This window comes from Pelmatolapia mariae, linkage group LG15, assembly GCF_036321145.2.
Source record: "Pelmatolapia mariae isolate MD_Pm_ZW linkage group LG15, Pm_UMD_F_2, whole genome shotgun sequence".
NCBI classification, from domain to species: Eukaryota; Metazoa; Chordata; class Actinopteri; order Cichliformes; family Cichlidae; genus Pelmatolapia; species Pelmatolapia mariae.
In genome coordinates this window covers 25,814,940-25,833,012 of record NC_086240.1, presented here as the reverse complement: position 1 = coordinate 25,833,012, position 18,073 = coordinate 25,814,940, and the positions used below count along the sequence as shown (strand labels likewise).

Sequence of the window (18,073 nt, the reverse complement as noted above, 5' to 3'; positions counted from 1 at the left end):
CTGGCTGTTCTTGTTGCCTTAGCTTTCCATATGAGATTAAGCCACCTCAGCACATACAAGCTCTTTAAACATCCATTCTGATATATCTGTTGAAAAAACAAGTAATTATAAAAGTAATCACTAATACTTTTTCTATCAAAGCATAATTCGGTAAAAATGCATTTTTCAGTGGCTAATCTGGCAGACAAGAGAAGAAATTTGTTTTTTGTAATCCAGCATTGTTTTACTGGTTCTACAACCCTGAGTGCAGACGTGATGTTAAGGCCAGCAGCCATCATTCATTCTCTCCCCCTTCAATAATTTAAACTGTCTTCTTGGGAAGACTATTATAACTGGTAGCTCCAGATGAGTCACACTCGAGTAGAGATGAACTCATCTGAACAGTCAAACACCGATGATGATGTGTTTCCATGGCCCAGAACTGATGTTTACAGCTTATAGATAATTAGTACCTCTCACTCGTGTGCTTGGCTATTAAGCTTCATGTTTGTGGCAATGATTCAGGGGGAAAATATCTGAAGAGAAAATAGCAGTGAGTAAATCAAGGAAGTGAAGTTAACTGATTCTCAAACGCTCCTGGCTTCGGGGTTGTAAAAAGTGAGTGTTCAAAGAAGCTGAAGAGAACAGCACTTTATGACACTTTCCCCAATTTCCTGATTGCTATATTCTTGTGTGCTTTTCCAAGTTTCCACTCAAAGATGGAGGTCTTTGCCCTGAGGAAGATGAAACAGCTGGATTATCGGCTCCATCCCAGACTGCTGATTCTGTTTTTAAAAAGCTTTCTGCTGAAACCAGGTCTGAGTCCCTGTTGGAGCTTCAGGTTTGGACAAACAGCAACAGTTAAGCTGCACATGTTCCTCTGGGGTTCATGGACACTTTAAGTAGAGGAGAATTTTGACTAACCAATAAGGGAATTGGTAAATTTGGAACCATTAAGCAGGCTATAGTCTAAACACCCCAGGTGCCCTTCTAATTAGCCCAGAAAGTCATAAATCAAGCCAGGTGCACACAGTTTTCTGGGAAGTGCTCATTTCACCAGGTGTAGTGTCTTATGAATGGCCATAATGCACTTAGACAATGAGTGGAGACAAACTCATCAGAAAGAAATCTAGGCCAACTACTAAGAAACTTGAAGCATTTGCTCTAGGTACAAAGCCTTTTAAGACCTTTACAGTATTTAAAGTCTGCTAGATTTGCCTTCTATTGTCCAACTGGTGCTGTTCCACATGACTGAGATGCCCTTCCAGTCTAATTTCAAAATGTCCTTTTAATATTTGATCGAGAGAGTGTAGTTCAATAGCCTGATGGTCAATCCCATTTCACTTTGAGACACTGAAACCAATGCCTCTGCAGTTCTTGGTGGCATTTTCCAGTCTGGCCTGGCTAGAGAAGTTTTCACTTATTTACACTTTTGGAGCAGTACTTGTAGTATCAAAAGGCACCTAATGTCAAAGTCCATGTATAGTCGGCCCAAGTGGTTCTAGCTGCTCTAACAAATCGCCAATCTTCAATTGCTCATCTAGTGCTGTTCCTGATAGCCCATGTGCCCTTCAAGTTAATCTGCCAAATCTCCCAAACTCGTTACCAAGTAACTTAGTCAAAGCAATCCACTTTGCTGTGATGTAAAGCTTCACCCTTTTGTTTAGCTCTTGTTCCTTGGCCTCACAAGTAACTTCACACTCTTTCCTACCCCTTAATTAGTCCAAATGCTCAAGTGAACCTATTAAACCCACTTGCTTTCCAGAAACGTGCAAATTGATCCAAGTAATTGTATTAGCCCAAGTATCAGTGCAGAAACTCCTTTTTTGTTCCTCTTACCTTATGTCTACTTCTGCTTAGTCAAAGAGGCTTTTCCTTAAGTTGGCCCAGGTACCACTCTAGTCATCGTGTCCCAGTTGGCATAGGCACTGCTGCTTTAAGCCACCACTGTGTATCAAAAGTGCACCAAGGTCACTTAAGTGAATCAAAGCCCTTATCTACTTAGCCCAAGTAATCCTAACCCTTCTACCACATTGTACACTTTTGGTTGTTCAAAATGCTCCTTGAATCAGTCCAAGGACTAACTCTTCTTAGTGGGTTAGAGCATAAACAACTTAGGATAGCAGTTGGTGACCAAGGTATCCTTCAAGTCAGTGTACAATAGGAAACCCAGTCCTGCTTGTTAAGAACTCAACCCAAGTCTGCTTTGGTGTGATCTGAAGTACACTTGCTTTATTTTGGCTTCTGTCCTTTAACATGAAATGAACACACCAAAGTGGATTTTCAGTAGTTTTATTGAAAAATGCCTCTTCTGTTTTCAGAAATAAATAAGAAAATAAGGCTGTGGAATTCACAATCTGCAGTTAAAACATGAAGCAGCAATCCCATTTCCATAGTCTTGCACGCAGGTTTTGACCGCATTTGATACGATGAGAATGACGATGACAAATATTCTGATTAAAACAAGATGAAATGTAGTGAACATGTACTAAATATACACCACAGACATGCAATTCCACCTTTGGTAAAATTAGCTGTGACAGAATAAAGGAAAACTGATAAATATAAAGATACAAAATGAAAGCGGTGTTTAACTGAACCTCCTAAAAGATGAACTGAATGAGAAAGGTTATACTGAACATACTGGATGAAGTGTGAAAGCAAAACAATAAACATTTCATATGTGATGTCCTGACACTGAACATTTTCCTTCCTGCTGTACTATTGCTAGCCTTGTTACCATGAATGCACTGTTGAACACTGCTAGTCAATACAAACTCAATGCAAATATGTTACAAGCAAAAAGACAAATGGAAAAGGAAAGCTCACAGGTTTTTGTAGTTTGTTTTTTGTCTATTTTAAAATTGTGCCAGTCACCCTCGAACATGTCCTTCCCTCTGATCAGTCTAAACCCTTTGCCTGACACAAAAAAGAATATTCACATAGATTTTAAGGCACTGAAATGTATTACCCAATAAGTTTGAGGTGTCAAACCCCATTTTTATTTATAATTTCATGAACGAACACAGGTTAAAGAGAAGAAAATTAAACGGATAAAGAAAACGCTACTTGTCTTTATGATGTTAGCCTGCTGGTTGTCTTTCTTGGTAGTGATCTCTTTTGACGCTGGTTTTGCAACTCGCCGTCCTCCTCGGGGAACCGGACTACTTGGGTGTCAGGTTCAGATGGGTATTGGCCTGCTTGGAGATAGCATTTGGGCCAATTGGCAAAGTAAGTTGGGACATTTTCTCTTGATTTTTCTCAACATGCACAAGAAGAACTGGTTAAAAGTTGTGTTTCTTTCTGATTCCACCTAAACCACTGACACAGCTAGTTAGTAAACAGCAGGGGTGTGGCCAGTATTGGTGGGGGGGGGGGTCATAGGTGGCTTGTGTGACACAGAGGGGGAAATGGTTGTCACCAACAAAGCTACACAGCAACAAACTGGTTTGAGTTGTTTGTCTTATCATCATAGTGTAATTTATTCATTCTTTAGAGGGGAGGTCTCAATAGTGAAGGTTTGCCATTATTTATCTTGGTAAACCAATACATTTTCAGGCGAAATGAACGTTATTTCAAAAAGAGTATCTGCACTACAAAAAAGCCTTTATGAGACTGTTTTTATCACTTAAACATGGCCCAGGTCACCCAAGGCACCCTTTGGGCACGCCCCTGCTATACATTTCAGTGCATTCATATTCTCCCTTTGTGTTATTAAAATTTCAGGTGTTAGTCTGATCACCACAAGCATTACCAGCAATCAATTCCATCACATACATTCACAAAATGCAACAAAACATGAAATCATCAACCACCCAACTAGAAAGAGAATTTGTGAAAGCTTTGTTAGTATTTTAAACCAGATGTAGTTTGGGTGGGGTTTCTTTGTCGTTGTTGTTTTTTTGGGGGGGACATGAAGACATGAAGTGGTGAATCTAAGCCTGCAGGGTCACACGTGTAGGACAGACCAGCATGACCCCGAGCAGTTTAAAATGGCTACAAGCACATGGGTGGGAAGACTTAAAATAATAATAAAAAAAACAACAACCAAAAAAAAATAAAAATAACACAAGTGTTCTGTCGGCGTTTGAGCAAGCAGCAGGTTTGTTTTGCAAGGCACAAGCTTTAAAACTACAGATGTTAAGACTAAATTTAGTGGACTTGATTCAAACATCATTTACAAGGCACAAATTAGTTTATTTACATGTCACATGGAGAGAAATGCTGTTAACAGAGTTGCTGCTGCTGTTGTGGGTGGTGATGCTGAGGTGGCTGCACTGGTTTCTCTGGTACAAGTCCACCTTTGTTAGTATTTGTTTTGGCTTGTCGGTGGTGTTGTTTGCTGCATGCTCCTCCACTGAACAAGGCTTCTTTGTTTGGTCTTTGGCTTCAAGATGCAAACAGGCCACTAAAGAGGTCGGTGCCATCACCGCTGCTGCTGGTGTTTTGCTCTACTGTCTGTGAGTCGTTAGTACTCGTTCCCTCTTTGTTGTTGTGATGTTTTCAGCACAGTTTGTTAATTGTTTCCTTTGGTGGTTATCCCTTTAAACAGCTTTAGAGCATATGAGTGATTCAGTTACAGGACTTTTTGTTTTGTGTTTTCAGATGGTCAGTGAAAGCAGCACAGGCGGTATAAAAAGTCTACTATGGTGAACCTGAAACGGGCCAAAGAGGATGGAAGGTGTCAGTCAGGTCAGAGCAGAAGACAGCAAATCAATAACCTCTATGTGCTTATTAGTTGACTACAAGTTTCACACATGCACTAATCCCCCCACAACAGAGTGCTCAGACATTTTGGGAAGTGCATTTTCTCCCTTTTTATAAACCAGAGTCAGGGAGTATTGGCCCAGCTTAGAATAAAGACTGGAAGCAGGTTTAAGCTGTTGAGGTGGTTTGAAGTAATTGCTTCACATCAAGCTCAGTCTTCTGTTTCCAGACTACTAGATGTCCTATTCCCCAGCGATACTTCCCAGCTCATCTTGAGGACTCCTGAGGAATTCCCAGGCCAGATGAGAGATAGAATCTCTCCAACGGGCTCTGGTCTACTCCAGGGTTTCTGCCCAGTTGAATGTGCCCAGGAGGCATCTTTAGCATCTTTAACTGGCTCCTTTTGACACAAAGGGGCAGCTCAGACTCCCTCTTTTGGAGGAAACTTATTTCAACCTATTTTTTTCTATTGCTTTTATAAATTACTTTCTATCTTAAACCTTTTTTGCTGTTTTAATCTACAGAGATTTCTGAGTTATCGCAAAGCATGCATTGGCTTTGCAGGTATCATTTTATACCATGCCCTGTCAGAATCCATCATCCTAACCCTTGAGTTTCTGTTTTCAGTGTTATTCTAAAGTCATCACATCCCGGACTCATGAACAGGAAAGTGCATCTCCCAAAATGTTGGCGTGTTCTTTTACTGTTGCATTTAATCCCAGATTGCCAAGCAGAACTAATGTCTCTGTCACAGACAGGATGCTTTACATACCTATGTATCCCTGCCCATTGTAAGGAATACCGACACACTGAGAGGAATCGCAGTATCCAGGAGGTCCAGGAGGCCCACGGACTCCGGCGTATCCTGGACGTCCAGGTGGTCCGCGAGATCCAGCAGAGCCTGAAGGGCCTGGGGCTCCAGTCCTGCTCTCTCCTGGTGGACCTGATGTGTTTAATTTAAAAAAAAAAAAAAAAAAGTTATCATGATCAGTAGCATTTCAAAGAGGGTACGAAATGGACAATACACCCATGTGTGTTCAACTGTCAGTGTTACCAGACTGCAATCACAGCACGCTGAAGATAGTTTATGGAATCATATTTATATCATCATATGTGCGAGAGCAAAAACATAATACCAGCAAATAATTCAGTTTCACTTGCGGAATTAAATTCCTCGTGCGTAAATTCAGCAACACGCAGCCGCGCACACGAGTGTGTCAGCTTTACACGCGCTGCTACAGTTTCACGCTGTCACTGGTAGTACTCTGCGCTCTGAGAGGAATCCTGCTCATTTGACTGTCTGGAGGAGGAGCCCAAATAAGGACAGGGTCCTAATGTGATTGGACACTTCAGGTTGCTGCATTAAACTCAGTTACACTGTGGCAGTGACAGAAACGCTATTTTAAGCCGCATTTGTTTATGATCTGAAAAATAAAGTTTTCTGAATTAATTATTAACAGTTATTTAGCAAGTTCTGAAGCCTCTGCACAGGGCAGACTCTCTCGCATGCACGAAGGCTTCTTTGTGCATGTGAAATTAAATTTGCTTTGCCTCGTTATGATATAAATATAATTCCATAATAGCCAATCGCCACATGACTTTTGACATGAGGTGGAATAGAGTTTTCTAACTCAGCTTCACACACTCCCATCCTGCATGGATAATAGGTTACAGTTACAGCTCTGCGACAGTCTTGATTAGGCCACAAGCCAGAATCATAACCAAGGATAACGGTCTCTAAATAAGAACTGTTGCTGGATGCCAATAATTAACGTGGTACAGACCAAGAACAGCTTTACATATAAGATAACTGGGGTCATAGCAATGGACCATGATCTCGGGGATAGATGATGGTTGGAGTGATTGGCTTTTCAATCAAGGTGATTTTTAGCTTATTCCATTAATACATGGAATGAATTTTATCATCCTGACATTCAGATTATTTGTACTCTTCCTCGCTATAGTCTCATGACATGGCTTTAGACACAAATGTGCATGTAGTCACAAGTTCGTGCTTGAACTGCTTCCCTTTCAGAAATAAATGTCCATCATCTCAAAACGATACAAAAACAGGAGCAGGTCTATCATCTTTTTTCCCCCTCTGGGTCTGTTTATTACTAAAAAAAACTGCATTAAGGGGATTCACTTCAACTTCATCTGCAGCCCCCACCCCAGTGGTGCAGATATTGGAGATCACACAGGGGGATAATGGGATGTCTGCAAATGGTTACCAAACCCTACATTCAAACTACATGGATAAATCACATCGGCATAATGCAGCACGGACAAAGGTGGTAGCAACATGTCTTTTATTTTTATAAACTTTGCCTCAAAGGAAGGGCGGGACTGATTCTCCAGTAAAAGCAACGTTTATAAAAATAAAAAGATGAAACTGTTCAAACGGTGCAGATCAAAGGCCGGCTGCGTTTTCATTTTCTCAGATGTGAACGCTTTCATGAAGTGCATTTTGCTTTGAGCCAGCGTGTTTCTGAGAATCAGAATTTTTAAAAGCCTTCCATGTGGTTTTATACCATTAGAACTAATAAAAACTACAGTTCCACTCTTGTATTTGATGTAAACAGAGATGAGAACATTTTATGATATTGTTTTTAGACCACTGCGACTCAACGCAGCTGGAAACAAAATGAATTGAAAAGGTGTCGAGCTGCTGCTGACTGTCCCGGGCACGGAATGAAATGATGTAAACTATGATGGGGAAAAAGAAGTAGGATGTGCTGATCCTCCCCTCCCCTCTGAATTTTGTCTAGACTTGGACAGAAAAAGATTGGAAAGTTTCCTGCCCGACTGTCTCCTCGCCGTCCTCGGCATGTCCTCCAGGCTGACTCACTGCTCTCCTCTCCCTCCTCGACTCTAACTGCTTCTGTCTGACAGCTGGGACCGTCACAAAGCGGCAGGGCTGCAGTTGCGGAGGATGGAGTGTGATTACATAAGCAGTTGCTGGTGAAACTGCTTTTTTCAGGACCAAAGTTTGTGTTTTTCTTTAACAATGCTGCACCACCACCTGGCTAAATCACTATTTTAGGGGCAACTAAGCGCAGTTTTAAGGAGCAAGAAGACATGGTTAACTGAGACAAATTCAAACCTCTCAGTGAAATATACTCATAGGAGACAGGACGGGGGGGTATCTTGCTGTCAAATATGTGTCAACATGTCACAACACTGGTGCCAGAGACTAACAGGAATGGCAGCAAAGCTTTCAGCATTTGAATCAGCCGATATCTTTGAGTGGGTGGGGGCGGGGTATGAATAAGGTGAAACACTCAATAAGACGAGTGACAAAGGCAGGTAAAAATCAAGGTTTACATCATCAAGGTAGATCGTTATATGCAAAGGCTCCATTTCCATCATCTTGGCTCAAACATTGAGTGTGTTTGGGTTTTTAGAGGCGCATGTGACAAGGCAAGAGTTCTGTTTTGCTGAAACATAAATTATTTATCTTTTTTAAGCCTTACAAATATGTACGGGCAGTTCAGATGATGGTTTCATCAACGATGATAAATTATGGACTTAGGAATCAGCTTTGCCTGTTAACTTTAGCTGTCAGCGATCTCACCAACATTTTAAGTATTTTTTGGTGTCTTGCTAAAGAATGTGTACCTGGAGGTCCCCTCGGTCCTTTCGCTCCAACTACTGAAGTTCCTCGATCGCCTTTCTCTCCTGGGGGACCTGAAGGGGGGGAAAGTCAAGTATCATTAGGCTGGGAGCTCGGAGGTCTCAATCCTGTAGTTGCAGAATAAAATAAGACATTTTTTTTGACTCCCCTTACATAAGAGCTCCTACTTAAAAGCTCCTCCCTGTGGTAGAGCTTGGCTTTGGAACATTTTTTTTGCCTCTTCTGAAATATGTTTCCTTAATTTTTGTTACATAAAGTGAGACAGGAAAGTCAGACTTCAGAAAGGGGTCCTTAATGAGCAGAAGATGAGGGTGCAATGCAAATACATTTAATTTCTACTTCTGCCTGGCAACATCTTCAGTAGTTATTCTGTTTTCTTTAATAAGACTGAACACAGGGATGAATGCACTAGCAGCCATGTTCATGATCATTTAGATCAGAGATTTCTAAGTTTTGTTGACCGAGTGCCAGTGCCAGTAGTTTATCTGGATAAATGAAACATGCAGTGTGCAGTGGCCGTTCTCCTTAGATTACAATTTGCTGTTTGTGGATCAAAAAATCTCGTCAAATGAGAATTAAAAAAAAAAAAAAAAGACGTAAAAAAGTGTCTCTGGGTCATTAGAAGTACTTTTTTCACTGCAGTATTTTTACATTTTGGCATCAGCAGCTTTATTTGATTCGATCTGGACTGAAATTCAGATTAACGATGATGCCAGGCCTTTCTAGCATTCTGTGATGGTTTGGTGCGTCTTAGGTAAACGTTCTGCAGAGTAAATAATCACTTTGCTGCCTTCTGTGCTCCCATTTTAGAAATCATTTGACTTCATGTTTATTTTTCTAACTCCATTTGTTCATGATGTCAGCCTCTCCTGCCGTGCAGCAACTTCTCAGGGGTGGCTCGTACCTCTCTCTCCCTGCTGGCCGGGCAATCCGGGACTTCCGGGGAATCCGTTCCTTCCTGTGGCGCCCGGCTCTCCACGGGGTCCCTGATTGCCAGGAGGTCCAGGAGGGCCCGGAGGGCCTGGGTTATTGTTGCGGTAGATGCCGCTGGGGATTTGATTCAATAACGAGTTGACCCGAGTCATTTGTTCTGCAACAGCAGGGTGAAGAGAAAGCAAGAACATTACAAACCACAAGTGGTAAACTTGCTACATCGTGAAAGCCAAGAGGCAGAGATTTCTAAATCCATGTCAGGAGGGGGAAAATGTGTTCTACGTACCTTGGACTAACTGTCCGCAAACCTGTCTGGCAATGGATCGCATCATGTTCTGAGGAGCAAAGTCGCCCTGGGTGCAGACAGGCAGGATTTAAAATTGGAAAACAGTAAAGAATGGAATAGAATAGTTCTCTATTGTCATTGTGCACAGATTTTATATGAGTCAGAAAAATGTTTCTCTGAAACTTTTCAATGAAACATGGCTCAATCAGGATTTTTGTGACCACCTGCTGCTTTTGCACTAAGGAGCATTTGCAACGGCTGTAATGACCCCCACCTTTATCTCAAAGGTTTAGGCTATAGAGACCAAACAGCAGTCTGGCAGGGGAAGAGCTGTCGAAAGTCCAAAGTCCTGGTCAAAAGGTTTGCAGAGTTGGGAGCTCTAACAGAAGCTGGCTACTTGTTTTTCTCTAGGTGGTTCGGTGAATTCGTCCCACATGAAGCTTTGGATTGTCCATGCCAAGTTCTACTTTAACATCCTAGGAGAACTTATTGCACAAACAAACTCAACAGTGGTGCGATGCAAATGGGTGCTCCATTATGGAGAATATGGGGTGAACTAATATGAATATCTCCATTTGTTCCCTGCTACTTCGCTCTTCAAAAAATTGAAATTCAAGTTGAAGGTCGGCAAACTGAAGCGGATCCAACATGCACTACAGATGGTGCTTGACGTCCTGACAGAACAGGACTTCCAGGAAGTGTTCCCAGTGTTGGAAGCACGGCAGCTCTGGACAAGATGACTACTTCGAGGATGGCGTCCAATTTCTGTGTGTATATTTTTGGTTTCTGTTGAATGTTCTCCCTTAGATGCCTCAGAGCATTTCAACACCTCAGCACTGACAGACTCATCCTGAGGGAATTCGTGGTGCACAATCCAATGAATGTCCAAAAAGACTAGATTCCTCGTCTCTCTCTGAACCTGAAGTTAAAATTGTCTATGTTGAAATCGGGCTTCAGACTAAAATTTAGAATGGCAGCCGCACTGGACGCCAGATGAACATGCACATGAAGACAATCCAGAAGCAGACACATTTAAAATGGTACAGTTTCTTTCATGGACTTTTTGGTCACACGTTGTACATCAGGAAAATACTCCAAACAACTCGTAATGCTAAGTGATAAGTTCCCAGCATTTCCTACTGTATTGCAGTTTGCCCCATTTGTCATTTCTCAAGTCACTTATATGTAAATGTATTATTAGAAATTTCCTGAAACGTGAAACTGCACAGGGAATCTAGCCTCTTGTTTTCATCAGCTTGTTGTTGACATGTTGTAGGATATTTTTAGTATCATCATTTGTGGACAAAAACATTTGATGCAGGTTTACTCACTCTCTCTCCCTTGTCTCCCTTTGGACCATTGGGACCCTGGAACCAGAGAAACAAAACTGTTAAGAACTCTTCGGGCCCAACATGCTGCTCAATGAACACACAACCCTGCCAGCAAACTTACAGGAGGACCAGAGTCTCCAGGATTTCCTGGTTTTCCTGTGGTACCTGGTACTCCAGGAGATCCTGGAGGTCCCTGCAAGGAAAAAGAGAGGGGTAAGAAAAATATCGATGAGTGGGAAAGAGGACAAAGATGACTCTTGGGAAATATGCCTGTAAAGACTCGGTAGTACAAAGCTCTTTGGAAAGGCAATTAAATGCCTCAATTGTTTGCGTGGTTTGCAGCTCTGAGGTGTGCATGTGTCAAACCATTAGAAGTCTTACCATGGGCCCTGGGGCTCCTCTAGGTCCAGCTGGCCCTTCCTTTCCTTGAGGGCCCTGGAAATATAAGATCAGGACTGAAACCCTAAAGCCATACAGTTCATGTTTAAAAAATTCAGAGCGCATGGATGCCATTAAAAGCAGCCTGGCTATACTCACCCTCACTCCGGCGGGTCCCAATGGGCCAACAGGACCAGGAGGGCCACGAGAACCCTGTAAACATGAGAAGACCCCTCAGAAAAAAGTATTTTATGCTCATCATCTGTAACAGAAAGTCCACCTTTCCTCTGATTGACCAACTCGAGCTGGTTTGTTTCAGCGTCGTGCCGGACAGTAAACTTCTTTCTCTCTCTCCCCCCCCCCCCCCCCCCCCCCCCCCCCGTGCTCATTTGCTCAGAAACCCTGCTCACTATTTTTATTGTCTCTGGTCTTTGATGCCTTGGCATAAGATTTACAAGGAACATAATATATTCCAGAACCGTTTTATTGGCCATTATAAACCAGGACCGCATGGTCTGCAACTCATTAAATGCATGTTGCTATAGCATCTGCTCCAACATGGTCACCTGCAGCCTCGTCACTCCACCAATACGGTCCACGTGGAGTTTGTTTTACTGGCATAAAGAGCTGATTAATCAGTCTTACTCATGAGTCTGAAGCTCTGCATGAAGACTGCGGCTGAAGGGTTGAAGGTTTAATTCCCAATTGTGCATGCTGTTCCAGTGCAACAACACTTTGAGCAGGGCAGTAAATTGTTCCAGTCCTTTAACTAGTTGAGCTGACTGGAAGAAATAAATTATTGGATAAAGGATTTGAAGTAGGAAGCACTAATTACTCTTGTTTTTCCATCTAATTTGTTGTCTTTTTGAAAATTCTACTTACAAACACTGAATTAGTTGAAATAAAATAAGTAAGCAAGGGCTTTAAATAAAGTCGTCATCACCCAGGTGGCGTTCAGTACCGATAAATAATTGGGGAAAAAAAACACTCTTTGAAACAGCGTGTTGAACTCACTGACACATTACCCAAGCACTACACCAGTGGCAGTTATATAATCTGCCCATTTCATTCACTGCTGACTAACAACTCTAACATCCATATTTCCTTAAAAAAGTGTGCAACACGTATGGTATGTTTTCTGTGTGTGTGTCAAATGTGAACATGGTGGCAAAACATTGCCTATTGTTTCCAAGTTTTTGAAGGTGACCCAGAGTTTATTAAAACTCTCAGATGAGTTTTCAGTGACAAACCTAACAAATGTTTACCAGAAATGATATAAAAAAATGACACTTTAATCTGTTATTTCAAGGCCTTCCAAGTTCAACCTTGGACATGAAGCTCTGATTTCCAACCAAGAGCAGCAACTGTGAATTTTTGACCTGATTTCATTCCCAACACTTGTCACATCCCAACACTTGCTCAAGATCCATTGGTCAAGACCCTTTGGCACGGCATTTAAATGTTCCAGGTACCATTCAGCCTCATCTATCAAAATTTACAGTTATGCCCATTCGCAACACTTAATCATAACCTTTTTGTGAGTAAAAATGAAGCAGTGTCCAGCTGTTTCATAACCCTGTAAATTCATCCCCTTCCTTTCTACACAAGTTGGTTGCACGTTCACACAAGACCAACTGCTCCTGGTGCTCAACATTACATCAAAGCACCAACACTAAGGAACATCTTATCTCGGAATAGTAACGGCTTTGATAAAACGGTAGATTTCGGTGTTTTGGCAAAGCGGTCATTTTTTTAAAACTTGGATTGGATCGATTCTTCACCACTCTAGCCAGGTTTGGATTCAGTTCTTATTAAACACAAGAAAAGACCTGTGCAGGTACAAGTAGTCCCTGTGATCACAAAATTCAAACATCAGTTTAATACTGGTTTCGTTTTTAGTCTTGGATCTGTATGATGTCAAAGAATGTGGTAATCTCACAGAAGCACCAACCAACCTTTTGTTTATGAGGGGTAGCCAATCAGATGGCCGTAATGGAGAGGCGTTGATGATTGGTTTCAGACAGAGGATGATCTGAGTAGCTGCATTGAGGCCCAATATAAGCTAAATATGGATTATTCTGAACTGTGAATCATGTAAAGCTACTCTGGTAGGTCCAAGGATGAAAATAATGACTATAAGGGGGGGGGGGAAACATAATAGGTCCACTTTATTTGATTTACACTGTTTTGAACAAAGCAACTAACAATTTTCCACCAGGTTTGTGCAGCCAAATCTCAATAGACCAAAAATAAATAAATCTGATGGTAATAATTTCCACATTGACAATTTGATGAGATTATCTTACTCCAATTTCAAGACAAGTAGAGAAAAACGTTTTTGTTTTGTTTTTTCTGTGTGTGCGTCTTTAAATTTTTGGGGTTCCAGTATATAAGAAAACATAACGGATTACAGGGAATTTCAGAGCGGCTGACCCAAGGAGGTGACCTTGCTACAAACTATTCACTATATCCCTATCATTTAGGGTAACTTTTTATCTAACTGTTCAGTGGGGGAAGAATATGTTTGTGATTAAGGCAGAAGGCAAGCATGGATGGATGGAGAGCCAAACATCCGTTCCAAGCTGCTGATTTCCTTGTTTTCTTTCAATCAGACTATAAACAAACTTTTGGTTTTCCCGAATTTCTACAACAGAGGAAGAGAGCATAAAGTTACCATGAAATAAACCACAATTATTCTTTAAATGATTGCCCCACTTTGTCTGAACCTTTATTTTTCCTGATATCTATTGGAAATAATTTGTCAACCATTGATTATCGTACAACTTTTTGCACGATTTAGCTGTTAGCAGAACCTGCACTCAATTGGTTGATCACGCCTTTTCTGCAGCTCTGCTTCAAAAATGTTTTTGTGCAGTTTGACATGGAACCTTTAAGGTTGGAAGCTGCACTCTGTTTAAATTCTTCTGAAGTCCTTTAAAGGTCGAGCTTGAAGCTATAAACAAACACTATTCCACATTTAAGCCAGGAACACCTGAGCAGGTCAACCAAACTGAGACCGAAGATGGCCTGGAGAATACCAATTATAGGTTTTAGGCATTTCAGGGGTCTACCAGCTTATGGCTTCATCTTAACACAAGCACACCTTTGACCTCTGTTCAGTATCACGTTTCTTTACCTTCTGTCTGTTTGGCCTGGATTCTTCTTTTCACTTCAGCCTACACGAGAGATGCTTCCTTCCAGGAAGAAATGAAAGCACCATCTGATATCTGTAACTTAATATTTCACACAGACTGCTTTTGCTTTCATGCCAACGAAATTTAGGTGTCACGTCTGTCTTCAGGCAGCTCATGCGTTCCCAGATAAAACAGTTTTCAGTGAGAGGAGGATGTAGTGGCTGACCGCGGGTCGACACTTATCCAGCACTGTTAATCAAGGCGACTTGTTCTTGGCTCGATTGTGCGCAGAAACTTAATTTAAAAGTAATATTCAGAAACCTGCAGTGGAGGCACAGTCTGCCTCTTCTCTCTCTGAATTCTCCCCAGCTGGAAAAGCATCTGCGTGCAGCCAACGTGGCCGCGTGCCAGACCAGTAGTCAAAATGTGAATTATCCCCAGTTTCCTGCTTTCAAACACAAACTGAGCTGCACTTACTTTCTGCCCAGGTAAGCCTGAATCACCGGGGTCTCCCTTTGGTCCAGGACGACCCTGAAAACAGAAAGCAACACCATTAATGAATGAAAACGATGACTCGGAGGGACAGAACAATTAGAGATGGAGCTGTGACTGATGTAGATGATAGCAATATTAACCAGATTAAGACTTGCTAAATAAATCAAAACTCACATTTTATTTAGTGATCCATGTCAAGTTCAGTCTATAAAACGTACATATAGTCAATATAACAATTGCTGGACTAGTTAATATCGTGGTGCTGCATTTTTGGGCCAACATAATGATTGTTTCTGGAACTAGAATTGACCATACTTAGAATAAACTCAAGCACATATTCCAAATGTGCTTTCCACAAATTCCACCCTATACAGATGTTACAAGGAGCAAAACATCCTTAAAGACCAAAACCATTTTCATTGGCTATAAACTTACTAGTATTTTAAAGTTAACATGGGCATCAATAGGGACTGACTAGGACATTAGAGGAAGTGTATTTTTTGGCACATCTGGAAACTCAGAAGTGAAATATAAATATTTAAACTACATTATGATTTATAGTTGCACAAGAGTTTTGAAGTCTAAAGGCAATGTTTAAAAAAAAGCATTAGCTATATCTCCCAGCATCTGAAATCAAACCTACAGCCTCAATCGAATGGATGTTTTAATCCATAGAACCTGTTTAATCCACTGTAACTTTTAACAATATAGTCAGATTAATTGAGTACTAAGCAGCAGAAACTGTCCAGTACTTTCCACAAACCTCTATTTCGTGGGACCTTTCTGGAAACTGATCTCAGTTTAATCTGGGTACATCTAATCTCTGAGACGGAAATCCAAGCTGCGATTTATTAACATTCAATGATACTGACGTTCAGGGGCTTCTTGGTATCGCTTCTTTCCCTCAGACATGAAAGAATGTGAGTCTTTGCCACAGATACTCCCCAGCTTGTAAATTCTCTTTATAATAAATCACCAAGTAATCCCCCCCACTCTGCTCTGTGTGTGTGTTGATGTCAGGTGTGTTTACAGACTTACAGCTTCTCCTGGAATCGACAGCCCGCTTGGTCCTTGAGGGCCGGGCAGACCCATGGGCCCAGGTGGTCCAATATCTCCCCGCGGGCCCAACGGTCCCTGCAAAATACAGACAAGAGAAATATTTAAACATGGGAGGAATTTATTGTTGATATCTCTTGTCCCAGTTGAAGTGTACTACTGTTGAAATCTTTGGAAAAGGCCGGCAGGAGACAAGGAATGCTAATAGAACCGAGCCTTCATATCAAGGACAAGGAGAGCACAAACACTCAATCAGTAAGTGGAATCAGATGTGCTTCTCAAAACTCTTGCACTTGTACCATCTTTTCTTTTCTTTAGTCTGCAAGAAAATGTGAAGCAGCAAGTGTTGAAGGGAAATGCGATAGAGAATTTTTTTTCCCCAGGAACTTACAGCAGAACCGGGCTCTCCTCTTTCACCTCGGGGACCTTTGCTACCGGGGGCACCCTGAAAAGAAAAAGTTTTTCTAGTTAACACAACAAGGATAAGAAGGACACAAGAGATGCACAAGGGGGAAATTAGTCTGAACATGCCACAAGGGAGCCTGTCTGGAAGAAAACCCTGAGGACAAATGTGAAGCAGAGTAAGGCCTTACATGAATGCAGTCACAACCCACAGACACTAGCCCCTAACGGCCTGTGTGGAAGAACTGCTTCCTCCCAAAGGACAAGAGATAGTTGGAGTTATTCGGCAGTTAACACAGTGATTCAGAAAGCACAAAGCTCACTTATAAAAGCTGCAGGCGGCAGGAGAGCCCAGTCCGTCTCACCTGATCAGGTTTTACAACACTGCGTGAAGCCAGAATATTTTTTTCATTAAAGCTGAAATATTTTTAACTTGCAGAGTCTTTGCACAGTCTATGTATGCATTTTGCATGCTCTAATGAGCGTTTGATTTCTAATTTTAGTATATTTTGAGATTATTTTTAATTAAATTTCATTTCAGTTAGTTCCCGGGGAGAACTTTCTTATGTCTGTTTAGTTTTTGTGTGTTTTTTTCATTAATTTCAGTGTTGATTTTAGTCTTTTTAATTATCGTTGTGGAGGAGGGCTTAAATCAAAGGTAAGATTTAGAAAAATCTGTGCAGGATACAATTTTAAACACAACTTTTTTTGAAAGCAGTCAACTCAGTCTTGCAGACATCCAGACTCTCAAAAACATGTCCAATTTCCTTTATATCTGTATTTTATCTTAATTTTCCAAGTTCTCAAAATCTTTCAATTACTTTTTTTTCTCAGAAGTCTAGTTTTTATTTTAGCTAAATATAATAACTATAACCTTGGTCTGAATGCACAGTAAGCAATCACTAATGCTGTTGAAAGGGGGCATTTTAATCCAAACAATGAGCGTTGCCTCTTGAGAACCAATTCTGCTTTTCTTTATTTTCTGTCATTTTCAGACCTTTCATTTACGAGGGGCAGCCAGTCGGAAGAAAGTCGACTTCAAGGGAGAGGAGGCCCAGGATGAGATAAAGAAGGATTATTATTGAACTGCGAGTCATGCAAAGCTATTCTAATCCAAGAATCACCATCCAAGAATAAAAAATATATGGTTAAGAATGATTGTCTGTGAAGGTTCTCAGTCATCCAGGTCATCGTAGTCTAAGGAGCTTGGAAAGAAAAGCGTCTGGACTTCTTTAAGTTTTCAAGCAACTTAAAGAAGTCCAGACGCTTTTCTTTCCAAGCTCCTTAGGTTAAGAATGATTCTTTTCCACATCTCTTGTTTAATTCAATGATCTTTTTTCTCCTACATTACCCAACATGCATCGACACCTCATTGAGGGTTCAGGTGGGGCTGTGTAACAGATTCCTGTGCAGCATTGTGGTTTTTTGTTTGGTGTTAGGAAACCATGGAACCTACTGTATGTTTTTATCTTCATCTGAATCATGTTTAAATGTCCAAAGTTTACATTCGATCAATTAAAAAAGATTTGGGAACATTTTAGTCAGAACTGAGATTGAGTGTAGCTAGAATTCGGTGGTGTCAGCTCCTAACTTCTAACTCTCCACCTTTTATTTTTTTTCCCCAGACTTGTACGTTTGTCAGAGTGACAGACGGCGAGTGATGAGACATCGCTGGAGGACGATGGTCTGACAGATGGAGCTCGGTGTCTGCAGAGCGAGCTGTGTGAAGTTTCCCTTT

At 41.3% G+C, this 18,073-nt stretch overlaps 1 protein-coding gene across 3 annotated transcripts in view; it reads right to left on the bottom strand.

Annotated features, from left to right (window-relative positions):
• Window positions 1-2,255: 2,255 nt before the first annotated feature.
• Window positions 2,256-18,073, bottom strand: part of col12a1b (collagen, type XII, alpha 1b) — a 155,379-nt gene continuing 139,561 nt past the window's right edge. The window contains exons 52-63 of one of the 3 annotated variants that reach the window (XM_063494565.1): window positions 16,325-16,378; window positions 15,916-16,011; window positions 14,860-14,913; window positions 11,408-11,461; window positions 11,252-11,305; window positions 10,992-11,063; window positions 10,871-10,906; window positions 9,540-9,606; window positions 9,225-9,410; window positions 8,305-8,373; window positions 5,459-5,629; window positions 2,256-3,179 (exon numbers count right to left, since the gene is read on the bottom strand). In XM_063494565.1, the coding sequence (XP_063350635.1) occupies window positions 3,055-3,179; window positions 5,459-5,629; window positions 8,305-8,373; window positions 9,225-9,410; window positions 9,540-9,606; window positions 10,871-10,906; window positions 10,992-11,063; window positions 11,252-11,305; window positions 11,408-11,461; window positions 14,860-14,913; window positions 15,916-16,011; window positions 16,325-16,378 (1,038 nt within the window). In that variant the 3' untranslated portion in view covers window positions 2,256-3,054. Of the gene's footprint in view, window positions 4,635-5,458; window positions 5,630-8,304; window positions 8,374-9,224; window positions 9,411-9,539; window positions 9,607-10,870; window positions 10,907-10,991; window positions 11,064-11,251; window positions 11,306-11,407; window positions 11,462-14,859; window positions 14,914-15,915; window positions 16,012-16,324; window positions 16,379-18,073 lie in introns of all 3 variants that reach the window. The other 2 variants (XM_063494564.1, XM_063494563.1) reach the window with 2 other exon arrangements.